The following is a 23,508-nucleotide window of genomic DNA, read 5'->3' on the forward strand; positions in this document are numbered from 1 at the left end:
GAGCCTAGTGTCTTAACCAACTAGACTACAACGAATTATGTTGGATGTTTAAACATTGGATAACTAAATTTTGATTATAGTTACGAAGCATATAATTACATGCTAAGTAGCTGGCCCATGTTAATGTGAGTCCAAGTATTGGCATTTAGTCACTACCATCACTTAGTTTTTTAATAAAACTAAAAACATTGTGTCTACCTCGTGTTTGTTAGAAGATATAACTGAGGTTAGAAGCTTGAGGAATTTAAAAGTCCTAAGTTTTGCTCACTCTGAAATTGAAAGGCTACCAGTTCAATTGGCAGGGTTGACTTCTTTACAAATGTTGAATTTGACCCATTGCTCCAAGCTCAAAGTGATTGCCCCGAAACTTCTATCTAGCTTGAAAAGATTGGAAGTGTTGCCCATGGGAAACAGCTTTAACCAATGGAAAATTGAAGGATCTAGTGAAGTTAATGAAAATGCAAGTCTTGATGAGTTAAAGGATTTGCCCATCTCTTCTCCCGATATTCATATTCCTAAAGTCTCTATGTTGCCGGAGACTTTGTTCTTAGATTTGAATTTGAAGAGATATAGAATATTCATTGGAGAGCTTTGGAAATGGCAAGGCAATCATGAAATTTCAAAGATATTGAAACTTGAGCTAGAGGGTCGAATCCATTTGAAGCCTGGAGTACGAAAGTTGATAACAGGAGCTGAAGATTTGTATTTACATGGATCTAATGGGCTTGAAAATGTTCTTCACAGTCATGATGGAAGAGCATTTCCACATTTAAGGCATCTTCAGATTGAAAGTAATGATACTATTAGATATATTGTTTTGAACTCAGCACATCTTGAAGCTGCAACAAATAACATATCCAGCAAAATGTCTTGAGTTACATTTCAGCAAGGTATGTGCAGATTATTTTGTTCACAATTTTTTTCTTACTTTATCTTCTTACAAAACTTCAAAATTATAGGCAAAAATGATTTTCACTAGAATTACTGGCTCTACTATTAGGCAATTATGGAAGTTTGTAGCTTTTTGTTTTTTTAATTACTTAAAATCAGCTAATAGAAAAGAAAAGCTAATAACTTCGAGTTTTAAAATAAATAATGAAGCCTCAAATTATTCATTTTACTTCCTAAAACCAGTTAACTTGATATTTTTGAGCATTTTAATATATAAATTGTTCCTGTTACTAAAATAGTATTTATGAGTATTTTAGATGCTCTGAATAACGACCTTGTTCGACAGGCATGCTAGACGCTTGTACTGTTACTTACTCAAAAAAAATTTTATGAGAATATAGCTCATGGTTTTCCAATCCCTTTTCAACAATAGGTTATACTCATATTATTTTAGTTACTTTTTCTTGTTTTAACTTTCTGACAAACCTTCAAACTTAATTGCCTACAAAAAAAAATCATTTTCACTAGAATTATCTGCTTTGCTGGATCGTTTTTCTTATTTTTTCGAACGAAATCTGCAAAAATTACATTAACCGGAATTACTAACTTTGGTATTAGGGTAGTTACTATAGCATTTTATAGTTCTTTCATTTTTTCAATTACTTAATTTTTTTTATTTTGTGATCGTGAAATTTCAAATTGAACTTTCTGCAATCTTTTAAAAAATATTGTGGTAGATGAGATTATTTAGACATTTAAACAATCTTTCATGAAGAGTAAGCCCGGGGATTATAAGTTACTTGTGTTTAATCATATTTTCTCTTAACAGGTGTTACTTCCAAAACTAGAGAGGTTGGAATTGTCCAATTCAATCCGTTTGATTCCACTGATATGGGACGACCAACTTTCACACACCTCATTTGGCAATTTGAAAGCATTCATTGTGAAAAATTGTGGCTTTGTGAAATTGGTGCCCGTTCATATGCTAAAATATTTGTACAATTTGGAAGAACTGGAAGTCAGCGATTGCCACATGTTGGAAATTGTGTTTGATTTTGAAGATTTGAATGAGTATAAAGCGAAGGTGTCATCATCAATCCAAGTTGTGCCACTAAAAAAGTTGAAGCTATGGTCTTTGCCAAACTTAAAAAATTTGTGGAGCAATCACTTCCAGGGAAATGTCCCCTTCCCAAACCTAAGGAGTGTACAAGTTTTCTCTTGTGAAAGTCTCACAAGAATGTTTCCCGCATCTATAGCCAAAGGCATGCTTCGTGATCTTGAAGAGCTTCGATTATCGTGTTGTGGTATAGATGTCATTGTTGCAAAAGATCAAGTTTCAGAATCCGTTGCTTCTGCATTTGAATTTCCTAGGCTGACTTCCCTTGAGCTTTATTCGCTTCAAAATTTAAAGAACTTCTATCCACAGAGACACACATTAGAATGGCCACAGCTTCGATGATTATCTATCGAACGTTGTGATGAATTGGAGATATTTGAAAATGAAATCTCAAGTTCACTAGAAATACACGAGGCAGAGGGCACATTAGACTCAAAATATCCTCTACTGTCCCATAAAAAGGTGCATTTACAAATTAGCTATTCATGTATTATTTATTTTAAAATAAGCTAATAGAAAAGCAAACATAACTTGAAGCATTAAAATAAACAATGAAACATTAAATTATTTGTTTTACAACCTAAAAGCAATTGAATTTGATATTTTTGAATATTCAAATATGTGAATTATTCCTATTATTACTAAAATATTTGTTAGAGTATAATGTAATTTAGGGTTTGTTGATTGGCTTTAAAAAATAAAAAAGAATAATTCATCATAATTATTTTAATTAATAGATTTTATAAATAATTTTATATTCTTTCTTTTTAATAGAGGACTCCAATCCTCAGCTTCCATCTTCTCGAACGAAAAAAGTGGATTGTTCAATCATGGGAGGGGATAGGTTTTTTACCCCTTTTTTCTTTTTTCTCTTTTCAAACATTATATGCTTCAATTTAATATTTTCTTTTTTAAAAAGAAGGGAGGAATAACGTTTGTGGGTCATAATCAAAGATTGAAACTCCAAAGTAAAAATTTATTTAATTCATCATAATTAATAATTAACATTTATCAAAATTGTGGATGCATCAAATTGTAATTCATAAAAATTCAGTTTAGGATTTGATGATTGGCTTTAAAAAACTAAAGAAGAATATTTCATAATAATTATTTTAATTAATAGATTTTATAAATAATTTTCTATTGTTTTTAAAAGAGGGGCTCCAATCCTCAACTTCTATCTAGACGTAAAAAGGTTTGTTGTTAATTGATTCTTTCTTCTTCTTTGTTCCTTCTTTTTTCTTTTCTCTCGACATTATAAGCGTTAATTTAATTAATTTATTTTTTTAAAAAAGAAGGGAGGTGTAATGTTTGTGTGTCACAACCTTGCAAAGATTAAAATTCTAGACCAAAAATTTATGCTCATTTGAATTTATCATAATTGATATTTGAAGTGCACGAAATATATGTATGTCAAAATTGTGGATGCATCAAATTTTAATTTGAAGACACCTTCATAAAAATCGCATATGGCTTTTGACGTATTGATTAATTGGTACTGTTAGTTACTATTTATGTATTGTGCAGGATATTCGTAATTTGGAGAAGTTGAAATTGGAGGGTAAAGGAGCTGAAATGATAGGGAGTGGCCGCTTTCCAATGAACTACCACTTCCCCAAAGTAAAACTGCTCGATCTATCTGTAAAGAAAGCCAGAACTATATCGTACAGATCATTGTTGAAGAGCTTTCCAAAATTAGAGGAGTCAGGGTTAGGTGGTCACATTAAGGAGGGTTCTGGAGGGGATGAAGTTCCTTTTTTAAAATTGACTCTCCAGGAGGTTTACAAGATGACAAGCTTGGCACCATCCTTAGTTTCTTTACCAAATCTCACACATCTTACAGTGGCAATTTCTTTTCAGTTGACCACTTTGATGACGTCATCAACTGCTCGAAGCTTGGCCCATCTCACACATCTCTCAATTGATCAGTGCTCTGAAATAAAGGAAATCATATCGAAGCACGAAGGAGAGGCTGATGAGGATAAGGAAATCTTTTTCAACAAATTGCAGTACTTGCAACTTTATCACCTACGAAGACTGAAGAGATTTTGCGGCCACAATTATACTTTCAGGTTTCCATTATTGGATACTCTAATCATAGAAAGATGTCCAACATTTAAAATATTCTCTCCAGGGCTCATTGATACACCTTCTCTTAAAAACATTCAACCGTCACATGATAGGGGAAAACATCATGAAATTTGGGACACCAACCTTAACAAAACAATCCACCAGCAGGTGCGTCCACCAGCATGCTTAATTCTTTCTATCTCCATATTTTACAAAAATAATCATATATAAAAGTTCCATGTTTATGATATTTAATATAAATCTCCCTGTACATATTTTGGCTTAATTAAAGATTCTACTAAACTTGTGAGTATAATCTTGTTACATCACTTTAATTACAAATTAAACACCACAAAAAATTTCATCATAATTAATTAATGGGACGTATAGCAGAGTGTTTTAGTATTATTATTCTTTTGTTTTTGTAGTTGATATCGTTATTTCTTTTCCAATATTAATTATAAAAATTAATGAACTCAAAGTGCGTGACACTTGTTTGATTAGGAAGATCATGGGCAACAAAATTATTCATAATTTTTTTTTCTTCTAGCTAGTGGGCGATTTGACTTTGGGAATCAATAAAAAAATAAGTTATTGTTGCTACGCTACTGATTCAGTGTGAAGTTATGTGATACAAAAATTGGGACATTATTATTTATAAACGTTTCTCAGTACAAAATATTAAATTATGTAGTTATAGTTGAATAATATATCTTTGCCTATAATCTTTTTACAGCGATTTGTCGGTACACGAGAGCTGGTGTCAGATGAGGATGATGTCAGCATGATAAGGAATGACCAATTTCCAGCGGACCGTTTTTCTCACGTGGAAATTCTTCGTATAGAAGGATTTGTTGGTGAAGGGGTAACATTTCCGTACACATTGCTTGGAAGATTTCCGAAACTGAGTGAGCTTCATGTGAAGGATAGTTCTTTTGAGGAGATATTCCCATCACATAATGCACACATTATTGTTGATCAAATTCCACCATTCAGGGAACTCTGCCTTGCCAATTTGACGGTGCTCAAGGTGTCCCAGTGTAATCGGCTCATCTATTTAATGACAAATTCAACTGCCAAAAGCTTGGTGAATCTTGAACCACTGGAGATAAGTTACTGCCATGAGATGGAAGAAATTGTAATGAAGCAGGATGGAGAAGATGATGAGGACAAGGAAATCTTTTTTAGCAAACTGAAGCTTTTGGAACTTGACTATTTACCAAGATTGAAGAGATTTAGTGGCCACAGTTATACTTTCAGGTTCCCATTATTAGAATGTGTAACTATAGCACGGTGTCCTCGACTCACAATGTTCTGTCCAGGAGCCATTTATGCCCCGCGTCTTCAAAGCATTCGAGTATGTAGACACAAACATGATCATCATAAAGACATTTGGATGACCGATCTTAACAACACCATCCAGCATCGGTTTATGACTCCGGAGGTACATCCAACATTTTGGCATTCTTATTTTCTACTTTTTAAATAATTCCTCATTATCTACAAAATTTAGGATGAGGTAACTATTTAATACAAATGTTGAAGTTGCTCTGTCGTCTCCCATAAATTATAAACTTTTCATGTTACAAGACTCTAATTGCAAGCAAACAGTGATAAATGAATGTCGTAGCCTGCAAATAGTGTTGCAAGTTTGGTACTTTTTTACTAGAAAGAAAGGGAGCTATAAAATGATTCAGAGACTTTTTTATCTTATTTTAAAATATGGATGTGATTTTAGAGGGAAAATCAACAACAACAAACCTTCATATAAATATTAGAAAAAATTGACCGATTGTTTAAGAAAGACTTTATATACAATAAAAACGCAAAATTAGTATTTTAAAAAATATATTGACCTAATTTATTACACTACCGTCTTATAGAAGTAATTTTATCAATAATCGCTTTATATGTAATGTTCACTGTCAAAAGCCTAGAGCAAAATGAGAATTCGAAGGCAGTGATAGTTTTTTTTTAAAAAAAAATTTAATTTAGAGGCAAAAAGCGTGCAAGAAAATTAATCTAAAATCTTTTCTAATTTTGATGCATGGATGTGATTTTTGAGGAAAATGATGAAGATATAAATATTATTCGAAAACAATATCTTGATTTAATTTACTAAATAGCATACTAATTATTAATTTTCATTTTATAGGTAACTTGCATAACCCAAGACATGGTGTTAAATTAATGTAGAGAATATCACTAAGTGATGTCTTTCCTATAGTGAGAAGTCTTTGTGTAGAAAGCTTCCAAGATGAAGGAGTACTCTTTCCCTATAGATCCCTTGAAAAATTTCCCCAGTTGGATTATCTTGAGGTGAAGCAAAGTTCATTTGAGGAGATATTCCCCTCACAGGACTAGATTATTGATTTTATGGGGAAAATTCCTCCATTTGAGGGATTATGCATTTCCAATTTGGATAAGCTCAATGTGCTGTGATTGTGAAGCTTTCATTCAACAACTGTGTGGTTTGCTTTATTATGTTATTCAGATTATTAATTAGTTCAATGAGATTGGTCACGATTGACCCTGGAGTTCTTGATAGATGTATGAAACAATATTCATTTTTGTGATCAGTATGTAAAGGCATAGAAGAACAATAATTGAAATAAAATGTGTAGTTTATGTATATAATTTAAAATGTGCAATCAACAGCGAGCAAGCTAGAGATAAGAGATAATTTATTTTTTACATCAATTTCGACATAAGATTTAAATCATACCAATCTATTACGGTCCAAATTTCAAAAGATAATGGTAAGAAATGAAGATAGGTTAATGTTGAACTGTTGGCTAGAATGAATAAAAAGCGTAACATTTAAATTGATGCTAAAATCAGAAATCATCCACCATATTTTCTCACCTATTGACTCCCGATATTAGTTAACAAAATTACTCTTGATGCCTTTATTTTATATTTCGGTGTTCATTTTGAAACCTTTATTAATATAATAGGGAAACTCTATTAAAAAAATATTTGGTTGTAAAAAAGAAGCAGGCAGGGGGAGGAGCTTCCCACAAGAACAGAGAATTCTCAAAAACCACTACCACCTCTGTAACCACATGGGACTCCTCGTATCCAGTTATGCCACTTGGTGCAAACCAGTACGCAACAAAAATGCTACAAGTTAGTAGTGGCTTGTCCTGTATCCAACACAAAGCCCTCTGTTCAAATGAAAACCTTCATTTGTGTTGGAAACTCAATTTTGTACTAACTTTCTTCAGGGACATCATTTCCAATGAAAATGTTGCTTATTATCATGTTGAGTGGATTATATGCGAAATTGTCTATCATAAAGAGATATGCTCTCTCATACGTATTAAGAATTATCAAAAAAACAAAAACAAAAACAAAAAAAGTCTATGCATAGACCATTATAAAGAAAATCAATAGTGCATCTTGCACTGCCACAAGCATTTGGAATGCCAGTCCAACATTACAATAATGTCATAGTATCAAACACATCTCATTATTTAGAATACATAAAGAAGCTCAAAGTTCTTCATAATCTTATCTGAAATGCATGTATCCTGCCCCATAAAGGGCAGAGGATTTTTCCAATCATCATCCACCTAAACAGGATTATTATTATTCACTAGATTCTTGTGAACAAAGATAAAAATATCAAGCAAGTTGCACATGTTGGTGCATTTGTTTAAATGAGTACCTTGTCCCACTTAGATGACATGTATGCAGAATCACTAAACGACATAGGAAGTCATAAGAGATTAGAGTGTAATATTACATTACACCTACTCCAAAGCATCGCCAAATTGATTTAATCATATTCAATAACTATAATATGAAAATAACAAAATTAATGGATAAGAAGAAGAAGCTTCAGAATTCAGAGAGCTCTGGCAAATTAAAAGTGGAGCTCTAGTGTGGCTAAAAGCAGAAAGGGAAAAAGACATCAAACTACACAAGCACACAAAAGCTGTGTTTTCTGTTAGGGGGAAGGTGAGCAAAGCATGCCAATTTAATTCAATAAATTAGCACACGTCAAAAATTTATGGAGAGTGATTATTGATGATTGAAAAATTATTCTAAAAGAATTAACTTGCAGGCCTTCAGAGCATTTAACTTTGGGTTTTGTTGGCGGAGAAATCTACCCAATGGATCTACAAACTTCTGCTCTTCCTGAGCTGTTTCTTCATGTTCTGCACCCTCTGATCCAGCCACAACATCAACTTGCATAGTATGAGACAGCTCAGAAAACTGAGGAGTGTTAACTTGACTGCCAGGTGTCAAAACCTAAACAGATCATGATGATGCTTCATCTAGCAAATCACCTACAAAACCACATACTAGAAAGGTTTTTTGAGGTGAAAAAAACATCGAACCAAGAGTTAATGTGATAATCAGGAGAAGAAGAACAAAACAATATGAAAGTTCAAATTCTTTTGCAATAATGATTAATGAGCGACTTTAGAAAATCTGATTTCCTATTTTGAAGAATTTGCTGAGGAAATCGAATACTGTGCTGGAAAATGGAAAAAGGAAGTTGGTTTGCAAGTCTACTGATAAAAGAAAAGAAAAGGTAAAAAGTAAAAACGAATATTCAAACAACCTTCAAACTTACTTTCGAATGTGGAAATCTAGGCACCATGACTTACAGCTGCATACAGAATGTTAGCATCAAGAACAAATGCTAATCACTTAATCAGCTTAGCCCACAAGCACACAGAAGTGGGTCATGGACTTGGAGGTTTTATACAACTTTTTGTTTTTTGGGCATCGGAGGTTTTATAGACTCTAATCCAGAAGCAGCTGATATTCAAACAACTTAGCCAGCTCTTCATTCAATTGCATCGATTTTAAAGTTAATAGCACAAGCCCGGAGCCTTTAGATCATGTTTAAGAATGTCTGAGAATTTCAGACACTGCTGGTTAAGTTCCTTATTTAACTTTGATAATATATGCTTAATTTTTATAGACTATTAAGATCTCAACAAGCAAGGACATCAACATTTTGTTGAAGAACTCCATTTAAGAAGGCATTATTAATGTCAATAGCAAGCACAAACCTCAGTGAAGAAGTTTTCAAGACAGGGCTAAATGTTTCATCAAATTCAACCCCTGGATTTTGCTGAAAACCTGTCACACCTAGTTTGGCTTTGTGCTTTATTTAACCATGTTTTGTTTTTTAATCACAGCATTATATTCGGCCTCTTTCATAGCCTGTCTCCACTGGACTGACTTGAGAGCTTCTTTAATCCTGTGTGGCTCTTTGGATTCATCTATTACTATAGCCGCACCAGCACAAGGTAATTAATGTATGTTTGCTTATTTAAATTTTCTGCTTGTTGCTCTGTTATTTTCTGTGTTGAAGATGGGACAGTATCAGCACTGGAGTGATCATGTGGAATTCTTCATTGTTCAAAGGGCTATTGAATCCTTCATTTGTGACGCAAAGACGAAGTAATTGGCTTGAGACAGACACGCCTTTGGATGACCTAGTTCATCAGGCGCAGCTTTTCTTTGTTGTCTAGTTAAAAACCAACTAAACAGAAAGTTGATTATTTAATTTTATACTTATGGGCATTCTCAGCTTTATTAATTCTTCTTCCTTCCAAAATCACTTTTTCAGAATCTTATCAACTAGACTATAGCTGGTGTTTAAAAAATTATCAACACATTAAATTCAAAAAGGATGATTTTGATAAGATGTTGTTCTCGAATTGTCAAAGATTAATTTATCATGGTCAGTAAAATCAGATAGAATTAGCATATAAATAGAAAGTGATTTGGTCTGTAGAAATGAAGTTGGCGATTGTACTCAGTTTTGACAGGGGAAGATAAGCTAAGCAGAGCCGAATTAAACAGCGTTCTCTCGCATTGGTTGAATTCCCATTTCTGCTATTATAAACATCAAATAAATATATTTTGTGCAACGAAATATCTGTGCGTGTGTGTGGGTGTGTGTAGTTTTTTCTTTAATTACAAATTACAAATCCATATGAATGTTTACCTCTAGTTTTTTTTTTTTAGTATAACTCGCAATATTTTCAAATTATTTTGGGTTTAAAACTAATTTTTGTCAGGCTGAAAAAGTTAAGGTAAAAGCTCTTCCAACAAGTACACTTCTCGGGTTTAAACTTACATTTTTCTGTTTATCGAAGTGATACTACTTACTATCCCAATTAATAGTAATGTTTACCTCTAGTTGCAAAGTCCCAGAAAGAGCACATAACATGGACTGATGGGCTGAGATATCAAACTATGGCGCTTTTGCCGGAGCTGCCTCTGCATATCAGACTACGGACTGTATATGGTACAATTAACCATGTTTTGTTTTGTTTCTTGTTTTTTTGTTTTTTGGGTGACAACCATGTTTTGGTTGTTAAACAGAGCATTGTGTTCTTTCCTTGCTGCAGACCACACCAGCATTGCATTTGATGGAGACAAAAAACTCCTTTTCCCAAAGCTACCTTACCTTGGTATAAACTCTTAATTTTCCAATAATATGATATTAATCTCTAGTAAATACTTTTTGAAGATTTCGTTACCATTTGACCAATGTAAGACCATCAAAAACTCACATTTATTAGAGAGTAATTTCCTATTTTTCTCAGATTTAAATTTGATCTCTAAGTATTTTTTTTCCCTCACAATGTTCAAGAAAATGCCGTATTCTTGGGTACAATTCCCTTAAAATATTTTTTTAAAATAAATTCTCCCTTTCTTTCTTGGTATAAATTCGCATTGATCTTAAAATAATTTTTTTCTATTTTTGCCCAGTTATTTGAGACTTCCTGGTATTTTTCATATTTAAATTTGGCTAATTGTACTTTATTTAGCCACAAATGATTATTTAAAAATTTTCATTTTTGAGGTATTTTTTCCATTTATACTTTAATTAAATATCAAATATAATATGGGTAATTATTCTCTCCGAGGATTTTCCTATAATTAACCGGCAATCAAAAATTACGTTTTCCCCCCACTTGGAACGGTAATTATGCAATGTTCCATTGACATGTCTGCTATTTTATTTGACCCATAGTTAACTTTTAATCATGCGCCTCGCATTTATTGTAAACCCGAATGTTACATAATATACTTATGTTCGTATTATCTTGGGGTCTGTATTAAATTACCCATATGCCAAAATTAAGTTGTTATCACATATGAAGTGTTCACGCCACTAATGCTAAAAGTTGAAAATTTTTGTTGAATAATGGAAGCTAGAATTATGTAAATTTTTTCCACAAATTTATTTCTAATAGAGGCGTTGATCCTTCTGTTAAAATCATGTGGCAACAGAACCTGCTGAAGTGTGAACCATGAATTAGACCCCCACCTGACAATCCAAGGTACGTAACTATGAAGTTGGACGCTTTTTGAGAGAGAGAAAAAGATATAAATATACTACCTCCTGTCTTATTATAAAATCTCGTTTGTATATTAGGACTGGAGGCAGTGTGTGTATATATAACAGCTTTTGGCTGAATTAGGAGCAAGATTCACAGGATGAGTTCTCAGTAATCAAAATGCCCTCTTTCTGAATGGAAAGATGAGGGATTACAGAGTAAATGAGGTATTTCTCAATTTAATCTTTGTAAAAATTGCCTTCCTCACGTGGTGCTTCACAAATAAGGCAATTCTCAATTTTGTCGCGGTTAAATTAGAATTTTAGGATATTGATATTTCTCATTCAAGTCCATCCAAAACAAAAGCACATCTGAATTTGATAGAAAAACAGAAATATTCGATAATAGATAGATTTATTTAAAGAACCAAATTGAGGAATAATCCAAACTGAGAAATACCTAATGCAAGAGGTGGGGGTGCTGATTTGCAAAATATATAAAGAGATAGATCTGAGTATATTTGTAGCTGGCACGCGCTCATGTGAATCCAAGCTAAGCAACATGAGGTCTTTTCTTAGCCTAGAGGAAAATTAATTAAAATTTATATAAAAAGAATACGTAAGATCAAATAATAATAAAAATTAGTTAAAAATTTTAATCTCATTTTTTAATTTCTTTTAAATCGAACTTATTAAAATTTTCTCTCCCTTTTTTTCAATTTTTATCGTACCAAACGGACGCGAATCGAATTGAATCATTAAATCGGTTTGAGTAATCCTCTCTTGCCTGTTAGATGCCTTGCTTTTTCTTGCCTTTTCCATCTCTAACTACTCTCACAATCTCACGTGTCTCTCCTCCCAGGCTGCCACCAAGGACACTGACAAAATAGACAACCGTAAACCTGCACCCATGAGGACCCATCGGCAACTAAAGCTCTTCTCTGAAAACGACGTCGTTTAATTTGAGCATGTTTTTCCCTCTTCTCTGCCCTCTCCTGTTCTCTCTTTGCACCTCCCTCGTGTTCCTCACTCCGCACGTTTAGACTTAAATGAACCATCTTCAGACCTCTTCATCTTCCGTTAAAAGAAGCTGGTTGCCATACGTCCTACTGCTACAGGCATTGTGGTGGAGGTTCCCCGGTTCATTGATGACTATTTATTCTTCTGAAAAAATGGTTCATTTGGTCTCTTTCTTGCAGTGTTTTCAACCTCTTGATTAATGTACACTAAGTTGAATCCACACGCCAGTCTTGGAGTAAATGAATGAGATGCCTGATTGTACTGACTGAGCTGAGCTTATGGTTCATTATCATCTCAATACCTTTTCCATTATCATGCCTAGCTAAAAGGTGTTTTAATGATAGTCAGGTTACCCAGCACAGTGGTTATTTATTGTTATACCTCAAAAACCGTCGCTCAACTAGCAAAAGAGAGCCTTCTTTTTTGGTGGGGCACTACTTTATCCTTTCGATATAGATGATGTTTCTGTAATCGTCACTTCATTCTCTGTTTTTTGAAAGCCATAAAAAACAGAGCAATAACAAGAAGTGAAAACCAAGAATCCGAAAAGTCATGGACCGACAACAGTGAAGCGTTCCCAACTTCATCTCCCCATTGATAATAACTTGAACCATATTTGACCCGTTCTCTCTTGCTTGAGGTATTACCATCTGATTTTGCGACATGGGCCAGCCTGTTCGATGATTAAAAAAAGCTATTGCCAGGAACTGAATTCAACCTCGTGGGGCCTCAACTAGCAGAGCGAAGATGCAAGGGAGCGGCAAAGGGAGGAGAGGAGGGCAGAGAAGGAAAAATTGCTCAGATTGGCATTGGGTCACTTAGATTCAAACAATGTCGTTTTGAGGGATGAGTTTTTAGTGCTCACTGATGTGAGCACGTTTTGCGCGAACTCCTCTCCTCTCTCATGATTCGTGAACCATTTTACTTTTACCATTTTTCTCGGCCGCAACCATTTGGATTTGGTACGCCAAATATTTGGCAACGAAGAAAGAAAATGTTGATTTTTCATGCATGACATCTTTGATTGTAACATTTTCCTGAAACCCAATTTTCAGCGAAGGTCGATTTTCCGGCATCTAAGGCAAAATGGATTCCGGGTACGTAAACTATCAAATTACATGAAGTTACTTGAACAACCAACACAGTGTTAAGTCTTTGTTTTTGCTATATGTTTTTTCACTTTGTCACTTTTGAGTCAATGAACCAATACACACAGATTGACCAACAAGTATCAATGTTCATTAAATCAGCTTTTTAACAATATCTATCTCAATAAAAATGCTTTCATATGAAATAGATATAATTTTTCAAATCTGGTGAAAAACGTTTCTGATAGTATTAACAATACTTTTACCGATTTTCATTATTTCATTAATGTCATTTACAATAATTTTTTACAGTTTCAACAATTGAAAAAAAAATCAAAGTAGATAATTAATATGTAAAATATTATCAAATTATTACAACTAAAAAAATTAGATTTGATCAAATTATCACCATTCAAAATAATTAGTCAATGTAAAATATAAAATTTATGATAAATTATACTTTTTTCAAATTTTATAAATGTATTGAAAATTTGATAACCAAATTATCACCATTCACAAGATCATAAATTTTGTATTTTTTTAAGTGTTGAAATTGTAAAAAAATTTGTTATAAATGACGTTAATAAAGTACTCCCCCCGTTTGTTATTATAAGAGACAAATAACCGAATTACGTTGATCAAAAAAATAGTTAAAATTAGTTTAGAATGGCCACACTTTCAACAGTTATGTGTAAGATGTTGTGTTGAATTAGAGATATTTGAAAGGGAAGTTTCAAGTTCATTAGAAATACAAGAGGAAGAGAGCGCATTAGACTCAAAATATCCTCTGCTATTCCATGACAAGGAACATTTCTAGCTATTCAAGCGTTATTTATTTTAAAAATAAGCTAATAAAAGAGCAAAAACTAACTTTAAGCGTTAACATAAATAATGAAACATATTTTGCTTCACAGCCTAGAAGCATGCTTGAATTTGATATTTTTGAGTACTTAAATATGTGAATTATTCCTGTTACTAAAACATTTATTAGAATATAATGTAGTTTAGGATTAATTTGATGATTGACTTAAAAAGCTAAAAAGAATAATTCATAATCATTATTTTAATTAATTAATAGATATTAGAAATTAATTAAATAATTTTCTATTTTTCCTTTTTAAAAAAAAAAAGTGGGACTCCAATCCTGTAATTTTCTACTTTTTCTTTTTTTTATTAAATAATTTTCTATTTTTCCTTTCTTTTAAAAAAAAAGTGGGACTCCAATCCTGTAATTTTCTACTTTTTCTTTTTTTAAAAAAAATGGGACTCCAATCCTGGTATGATATTGACATATTGTTGCTATTATTATAAAATATAAATAATAATTGGGATTTTATCTTGTGCCGCACAATGGGGGGAGAGAGAGAGAGAGAAGGGGACCGGAGAAGGGACTCTGGGCGAAGCCTGTGGAAGCACGTGCCAGAAGGAGCGTGAAGAAGACTTGGCACATAAGTGAGGGATCGCGATTTTTTGGTCGGACGAAGCGTAGGGAAAAGCGGTCGTCGTGGAAATGGTTACCACTTAGAAGGTGTTTGGAATACTCTATAATCACTTCTCAAAAATACTTTTTTGTAAATCGAAATAAATTTCTCTATCTATTTACTTCGTATACCGTAAAAACACTTCTGAAATTATAATTTTGTTTTTATCCAAACAACTTTTTAGAGGACTCAACCCTTCGTCACTTGAGCTGTCACACTGTCTCTCTCTCTCTCTCACTACTGTCCTTTTTTTTTTTAATATCTAAATTAGCTCCAAACCTAATATTGCACACGACAAGATATAAAACACAAAAATCGCTTTTTGAAATTACTCTTTACCTGTAACTGTGAAAAACGGCCCACATTCTCACGATCGTCAATACTTTTTCTTCAAAAAAAAAAAAAAACAAACAAACACAAGTCATGCATGAGTGGCCTCGGCATGGGAATTTATGTCAGTTTTTATATACGTATAGTAATCTTTTATATATGTTTTAAGGTGTCTATAATTATTTAGTTATATATTATTGAGATGGAAGAAAGCAATATATGAGGTGATGAATGACTTGGCTCAGGTCAAAACTCTACCCTTGAAGCGTGGTTTCTTTTTTTTTTTTTTTAAGCAAATGAAGCGTGGTTTGTTTTATTGTGTATTATAACTCTAATGTGCGAAAGACTCAGAAATTGGTGTGTTGTGATTGTGAAGCTTTCATACAACTGTGTGGTTTGCTTAATTATGTTATTAAGATCATTAATTAGTTAAATGAACTGCTATCGTATGTTGTTTTGTTTAATTTTTGTTCTGTCTACCATCACGACTGATGGCCTCCACTACAAAAAAAATATCTGATTAGTGACGAAATTTTTATTTAGCAACGGAATTAGTGACAGATTAGCGACGGAATCAAATTACCGACGGAATCAAAATTCCGTCACAAATTACTAACAGAATTTTTCCGTCTCTAATTACCGATGGAATTCCGATTCCGTCAGTAATTAGCGACGGAATTCCGTCGCTAATTTATTTTTTTTAAAAAAATTAAAATGCTATCTCACCTTGGCCATCACATGTCACCACCTCATCTTCACGTGTCGCTACCACCTTAGCTCTACCGCCACGTGGACGACCTCATCTCCACGTGTCGCTGCCACCTCACCTCTATCGCCACGTGTCGCTATCTCACATGTCACCTTGTATTGCCACATGTCACCACCATATAATTTCTTCTCAAAGTGACTTCTCCACAGTTCGAACTAAAGACCTCGTTAGTGCACGCGCGTGACTTCACCAGTTGAGTTGCAATAAACTTATTGATTTATTATGCAAAATTAAATATTTATATATATAATATTCTCTTACATAAATAATTATATATACACATATATATTATTAGAAACTAAAAATAAACTATATGATAATTTTAATCATAACTATTTTTGTAATAAAATAATTTTTAGATATTTGTTTTACTATTTATTTTATAATGCTTTATTTTTTAAAAAAATTATTTTAAATATAATATTAATTTCCAATGACACTAATTTTGAATTTTAAATAGTAAATAATTTTTTCATAAATATATTTTTTAAATTTAATTCTTTTATTTAATATTCATAAGATATATAATTTAATTATATATTTATTATATTATTATATTAAATATTATATTTTAGCCACGAAATTATAAAATTTTAGCCACAAAAATAGAAAAGTATTCTGTCGCAAATCGTAATTATAAAATTTTAGTCACGGAATTAGCCATGGAATTTTTTCCGTTCCGTGGCTAATTAGCAACGAATTAAATTCCGTCGCTAATTCCATGGCTAAGTTTAGTGAACGAAATTTTCGTGAATAATCTGTCAAAAATTAGTGATGGAAATTATTCTGTCACTAATTCTGTCTGTAATTAATTGCTTTTTTGTAGTGCTCGACAATAGGAGGCATCAAAGACAAATCACCTGAAGAGAGAAGGGAGAAACTCAAGATAAGATAAAAAATGAGTAGTAAGAATGAACTTTGCCAAAATTCTAAACTTAGACCATTATATTCAAGTGCTTCTATTGGACCTTAGGATTATGTATGTATGTGTAGTTTACATATATGCACAATCACTAAACAGGACAGGAAGTCAAGAGAGATTAGAGTGTGATATTACATTACACCTCTTCCAAAGCATCACCAAATTGATTTTATCATATTTAATAGCTATAATATGAAACTAACAAAATTAATGGATAACAAGAAGAAGCTTCAGAATTTAGAGAGCCCTAGCAAATTAAAAGCGGAGCTCTAGTGTGGCGCAAAGCAGAAAGGGAGAAAGACATCAAACTACACATGCACACAAAAGCCTCTTCTTTTTTTTTTTTTTTGCTATTACGGGAAGCGGAGCAAAGCACACCAATTCAATCCAATAAATTAGCACATCTCTGAAATTTATGGAGAGTAATTTATTTATGATTGAAAAATCATTCTAAAAGAATTTACTTCTCCATGTTCTGCACCATCTGATCTAGCCACAACATCAACTTGCATAGTATGAGATGGCTAAAAAAACTGAGGAGTGTTAAATTGACTGCTAGGTGTCAAAACCTGAACAGTCCCTGATGATGCTCCATCTAGCAAATCACCCACAAAACCACATTCTAGAAAGTTTTTTTGAGTTAGAAAAGCAGTGGACAAAAAGATAAAATGATAATCAGAAAAAGAAAAATAAAACAATATGAAAGTTCAACTTCTTTGGCAATAATGATTAATGAGCCCCTCTAGAAAATCTGATTTCCTATATATTGAAGAATTTGTCGAAGAAATCGAATGCTCTGCTGGAAAATGGAAAAGGGAGTTAGTTTTAAGAATGGATGAGAATTTCAGGGAGTTAGTTTTAAGAATGGATGAGAATTTCAGATACTGCTGATTAATATGCTTAATTTTTATAGACTATGAGATCTCAACAAGCAAGAACATCAACGTCCAAAGTGTCGCCGACACAATAACATCCAAAGATACTGTTTGAAATTCGAATTGTTAAGCAAGCACTGGGTCTCTCAATTTATGAACACAAAGCCCTATGTATTTTGACCGAGCATGGAAGATCTGAGACTTAGGCCCAAAAATGAAGTAGTTCTCCCAAGTCTTTTAAAGCAAACAGAGCATTGACTTGGTCGATGAATAAATTCAGCAGCCTTGATGAATTTCCGGTCACAATAATGCCATCCACATAGGTAAGGATATGCTCTATTGGGCAACCATAATGAGGAAACTTTGAACTCACAAATCCTTCTGGGTGCCTCATGAAGACACGTATCCTCGTAGAACTCCATATAAAAAGACATTATTAATGTACATCTGCCAAATTTTCCATCCAAAAGTAACATAAAGAGCAAGCACAAACCTTATTGCAGATGTTTTCAAGACATGGCTAAATGTTTCATCAAATTCAATCCCTGGATTTTGTTGAAAACCTTTCACATCTAGTCTGGCATTGTGCTTTTGAGAGCCATCTGGTTTCTCCATTAAGGTTAAACACCCATTTGCAATCAACCGCATTGCCTTGTCCTGTCTATGGTACAAGTGACCATGTTTTGTTTTGTTTTCAATTATTAGAGCATTATATTTGGCCTCTTTCATAGGTTGTCTCCACTTGTCTGATTTGAGAGCTTCTTGAATGCTGAGTGGTTCTTTAGATTCATCTATTTCGTATATTTTCTGCTGGTTGTTGAAAACTTTGATCTACGTTATTTAAATTTTCTGCTTGTTGCTCTGTTATTTGCTGCATTGAAGATGAGACAGTATTAATAATGGGGTGAACATGTTGAGAAACCCCTTTGGATGAACTAGTTCATCAGGTATAGCACAGCTTTTTTTTCTTTTTCCTGTTGCCTAGTTAAAAACCAACGAAACAGAAAATTGTTAATCCTTTTACTTACGCCAATGTCTTTTTTATTAACTTTTCCAAAATTACTTTTTCAGAATCTTACCAACTAATATTGTGACTTGGTGTCATTCCATTGCAGGATGGTATGAGTTTATGGAATGCTGAGTCCATCATCTGGGTTACGTATCATGATCAGGTTTAATATCTTGAATTTTAATGCATTAAATTAAAACATTTCATATAAAATCTCATATAACTTTCTAAAATTATAGTATTTTACAAAATATATAGTGTTGGTTAAAGAAAGCACCTTTTGATTCTACTTGTATATATCATCATTTTATCCATTTTGAACTTCTCATAATTTTCTCCCCGACACTTTGATGAGGAAACAAATTGATTCCTCCAACCTTTTAACCAAATTTTTTTGCCTGATGTACCAAGCACCTAAGCATAATATTTTTAGTATAGAGTATTTAGCACTAATATATGAGCAGAAGAAAATGATTTTTCTTTATTTCTCCAAATTTTCGTTTTACCACCATTTTGTATTTATATAACATTTAATCATGCAATCTGTACCCAGTTCTAATTTTAAATTTATGCCAGGGCATGTAATCTAATTGTTACTACCTCCGGTCTTAAATATAAGAATTAATTAGTTAATTTTAAGTAGATTAAGAAAGTTTGTTAAGTTATTTATTTGTACTAAATAGCTGTTGTTTTTCCTAGAATACCCTTACTAATCATGTACTCCTTTTGTTCTTAATATAGGACTAATTCTTGGGTTAGTTTTAGTCATAAATATAAGCTATTTTTCTTATATTTATTAATTTTCTCTGAATTACCCCTATGGATACTCCCTCAACCATAATCAAGGAGAAGAGAGAGAGAATGTGTTAAGAAAGATAATTATGATGTTTTAGGAAAAATGTGTCACATTTCTTATAATTAACTAACTTATCTAACTTCCTTAATCTAATCTAATTTGTTAAATGGGTTTTATATTAAGGACTGGAGGAGTATATTAGCTAAAACTATCATTTAATGAAACCTCTATCATGTGCAATTATTGCAAAGACTACTTTGAAAAAAATAGATAAATATGAGAGAGACAAAGTAGATTGAACTCTTATATTTAGGATCAAATTAAAAACTAAACAGTTCTTATATTAAATACTGGAAATAGTATTTTATAGCTATGAAGCATGCAGTAGTATCAGTTGCTTCGTATTTCAATTTTAATATTTTAAATTTGATTCCATTGGTCATTGCTATGAGGAGCGCATCCTGACATCAATCTTTTTAAAAACAAAAGCTAAGGTAGAAATTCGAAAATTTTCACTTAGAAGCTTCGGCCATTTGAAAGTTTTCGTAGTTGCAAATCTGTCTCAAAAATTTAAAATCATGTAATACTATTCTTACCCTTAAAAAACTAATATTAACCGTTAAAATATTTTTATCAGCAGTGAATAATATTATTACAATTTTAAATTTTTAGGACAAATTTATTTTTTTAAAAACCTTACTTAGACCCTCTAAGTTAGGATAAATTTGCACCTTAGTCCAAAAAAAATGCTTACCTTAACGCTACCATTTTCTTTATAATTGCTGTGAAAGAAAAACGACAAAAGGTAGAAAAAAATCTGGAAGCAGAGTGCAATTCTTTATTCTGTGTTGGTACATGAATAGAAGAACTTGGCATGACTTAATAATGTCCGTGCATGTGAGTGGAAGTAATGAAGATTATTATATTGTAATGAATGGGTTAACTGGAGAAGAAGAGAAAAACTGACGGAGAGATCATGAGAGAATCCATGTGAAAGAGAGCTGGCAAGGGAAAAAAAGACAAGATTCTTTGAGATTCGTAATAAGATAAATGAATAAAAATGAAATGGACATCGGTTCACATGAAGTCCAATAATAAAATTTCCGTCTCAGAGATATTTATTAATATTCATTCAGTGGATCTCGTACTTCACCTGAGACTTCGCCATTTACTTCCCCCAAAGCTTCAGATCTGCTTCTTCTTTCATAGTTACACACCACTAGTACTTTCTCCTCCTCTGCTGCGCTCCTTATTTCTCAGCTTCTTCTTTGACATTTTCTCAGAAATTTCCTGTGCTCTGAGTTTTCTGATTTCCGTTTTATTTTATCTCTCTTCAACGCATGAAAAAAAAGAGAAAAATCTTTAAAAAAATACCTTTAAAATTTTAAAATCTTAAATCAAGAATGACTACAAAAATACGTTGTCATTTATTTTTCAAATGTTGTCAATTGTTATTAAAGTATACTAAATAAGATTGATTTAAAATTTTAAAATTTAAAAGTATTTTTTTGGGATTCTCTTAAAATTTTTTTTGAACTTATTCCTTTTATTGGCACTTTTTATTAATTTCTGTTATATTTTTGTTTGTTCTAGTGGTTTTAATTCTTTCATAATTTTTTAAAGGGAAAAAGCAGGAAATAAAATTAATTTAATTTTTTAATTCTAATGTATAGATGTGATTTTTTGGGAAAATGATGAAAATACAAATACAAGTCTAAAAACAAATATTAGTCTAAAACAACGTCTTGATCTAATTTACTAAATCGCATACTAATTACGATAATTGTTTTATTAGTTCTCATTTAATTGGTGATTTCCACAACTCAATGCATGGTATTAAATGCGGAAAATATCATAATGATAATAGATGCCTTTCCATTTGGGGATTATTCTTTGCCCATTTGGTAGGCTCAAGAGCATGCCTCAATTAATGTCAGAAAGAAGCTGTCATTTGAAAATTTGATATGGCTGTTCGTATCGAGATGTCATCAGCTCATCCATTTAGTGACAATTTCAACTGCCAAAGAGCTTTAGGATAATATATAGAAGTCCATCATCCATGTTTTCATGTTTAGGTTTATTAGCTTTATGATTTTGTTGCCAAAGAGCTTTCTCTTTTCCTAAACTGTTTGTATTTTTATGCTTATTGTCTATATTTTTTCTCTGGTAGTAATTAATTTGATATCCGTAATCCGTAAAAGCTGCATCTTCTTTTTGCCCTCTATACGCCAACTTCTCTTTTTTTAAATTATTTGTATCTTTTTGCTACATTTGTCTATACTTTCCTATCACTAAAGAATAGAGTTGCTTGAAGTTCATTTTCATATATTTCTATGTAAGACATTTTATAATTTGATTTACACTAAAAAATGAGTTTCTACATTTAGGACCGGAGTATCTTTTTCAGTAGTGAGTACTATGATATCAACAACTTCTTCATATATTAAGGAATGAAACAGAGGAGCTATCATATCGCGTCTTCTTTTTAAACTTTTCCATACATGTTCATTTTTCTTTCTTTGTGTACATTCTCTCCATTGTATCGTTGAGTTTGTTGAAAAAAGTGCAAAATATTTGTTTATTTTAAAAAGATTAGCTGGGGCTAGGGAGAAACAAAAACAGCTGGTGCGATTAATTTAATAATGTCCGTGCATGCGTGTGGAAGAAAGTGGAGATTATTCTAATGAATGGATTAATCTGAGATTAATGGTGATAATCTCTAGGTTTAAATGTCGAGGGCTAAGATCAGTTGGAAACAAAAGCCCAATATGTAGAAAACATGGAAGAAGCACAGAAAGGAATCTTCTCTCTGAAGTAAGCATAGGATTTGAACGTTGCTTGATAGCAGCTTAATTTTCTGGCGGTCGTTTTCCAATTTGCTTCAATTTTCGAGTTGTTCAAGAAGTTGCACTGTCCATTGCCTCAAACAGCATATATTGTACTTCATCATAAGGCTACATATCAATTGCTTGGGCCAAAAAAATGACATCATCATAGGTGTTCCTGAACGAAAGAGTGAAATGGTCCTAACATTATAATTATGTTTATTCCCTCCATTTTTTTCCATAAGAGGCAGCTAATCAATTCACGTTGATAATTAAAAAAAATGGCTAAAATTAGTTAGAAATAATAAACAAAAAATGTAACTTCTTTTTTTTTCCTATAAATATTCTTATTTGTGAGAAAAGAGAGTGTATGTGAGAGAATAGGCAAATTACTAGATGATAAATGTGATGATATTAGTATGAATAATTAAATACAGGTAAAAAGAGAAATTAATCAAACAAAATTAGAGACAACATTTACATGTCTACTTTAAGTTAAGAATTAGTTAAATTGTATTAGGTAGAACTCGGTTTACAGAACGTGTAGGAGGATTTGGTCCCAAAAAAAGAAGCCAAAAGGCAAAAACTAATACTCATACAAAAAAAAAAAAAAGAAATACCAAAAATAAATTGTTACATTTTGAAGTTGTAAATTCGTGTCGCCTTCGTCGTAATCTTCTACTTTGTTTTGTCAGGACAACCTTTATCATCTAGTTGATAGTCGAGGCTCAAGAAGAAGGCGATGAAATATCCAAAGAAGAAAAAGTTTGGATTTGAAATATATTAAAACCAAAATGTTGTATTTTTTTTATTAAACTCACAAGTTTACTTTAACTTATAAGTTTGGCAACTTTAGTTGTTGGTTTCACACCTCATTTTATCATATCACGCCATTTTTTTATTGTTAGCTTTATTTAAATAGGCCCTCGGTTATTGACCCCTTGATGCACTAGAGACTTTGAGTCTGAGATCTACGTACCCCTCCCAAAGTTTTAGGTCT

The 23,508-nt window shown here is 32.3% G+C and overlaps 1 protein-coding gene across 1 annotated transcript; it reads left to right on the top strand.

The window, feature by feature from the left end:
- The first annotated feature begins 403 nt into the window (after positions 1 to 403).
- LOC114727175 (uncharacterized) lies at positions 404 to 6,269 on the top strand. Its single transcript, XM_028913890.1, has 6 exons — positions 404 to 733; positions 828 to 890; positions 1,721 to 2,224; positions 3,536 to 4,246; positions 4,815 to 5,522; positions 6,234 to 6,269. The coding sequence occupies exons 1-6, from the start codon at positions 404 to 406 to the stop codon at positions 6,267 to 6,269; spliced, it is 2,352 nt and encodes a 783-aa protein (XP_028769723.1).
- Positions 6,270 to 23,508: the final 17,239 nt, after the last annotated feature.

The sequence above is a fragment of the Neltuma alba genome, unplaced genomic scaffold (genome assembly GCF_004799145.2).
Source record: "Neltuma alba isolate B1F8T4 unplaced genomic scaffold, ASM479914v2 tig00012452_pilon, whole genome shotgun sequence".
Classification (NCBI taxonomy): domain Eukaryota; kingdom Viridiplantae; phylum Streptophyta; class Magnoliopsida; order Fabales; family Fabaceae; genus Neltuma; species Neltuma alba.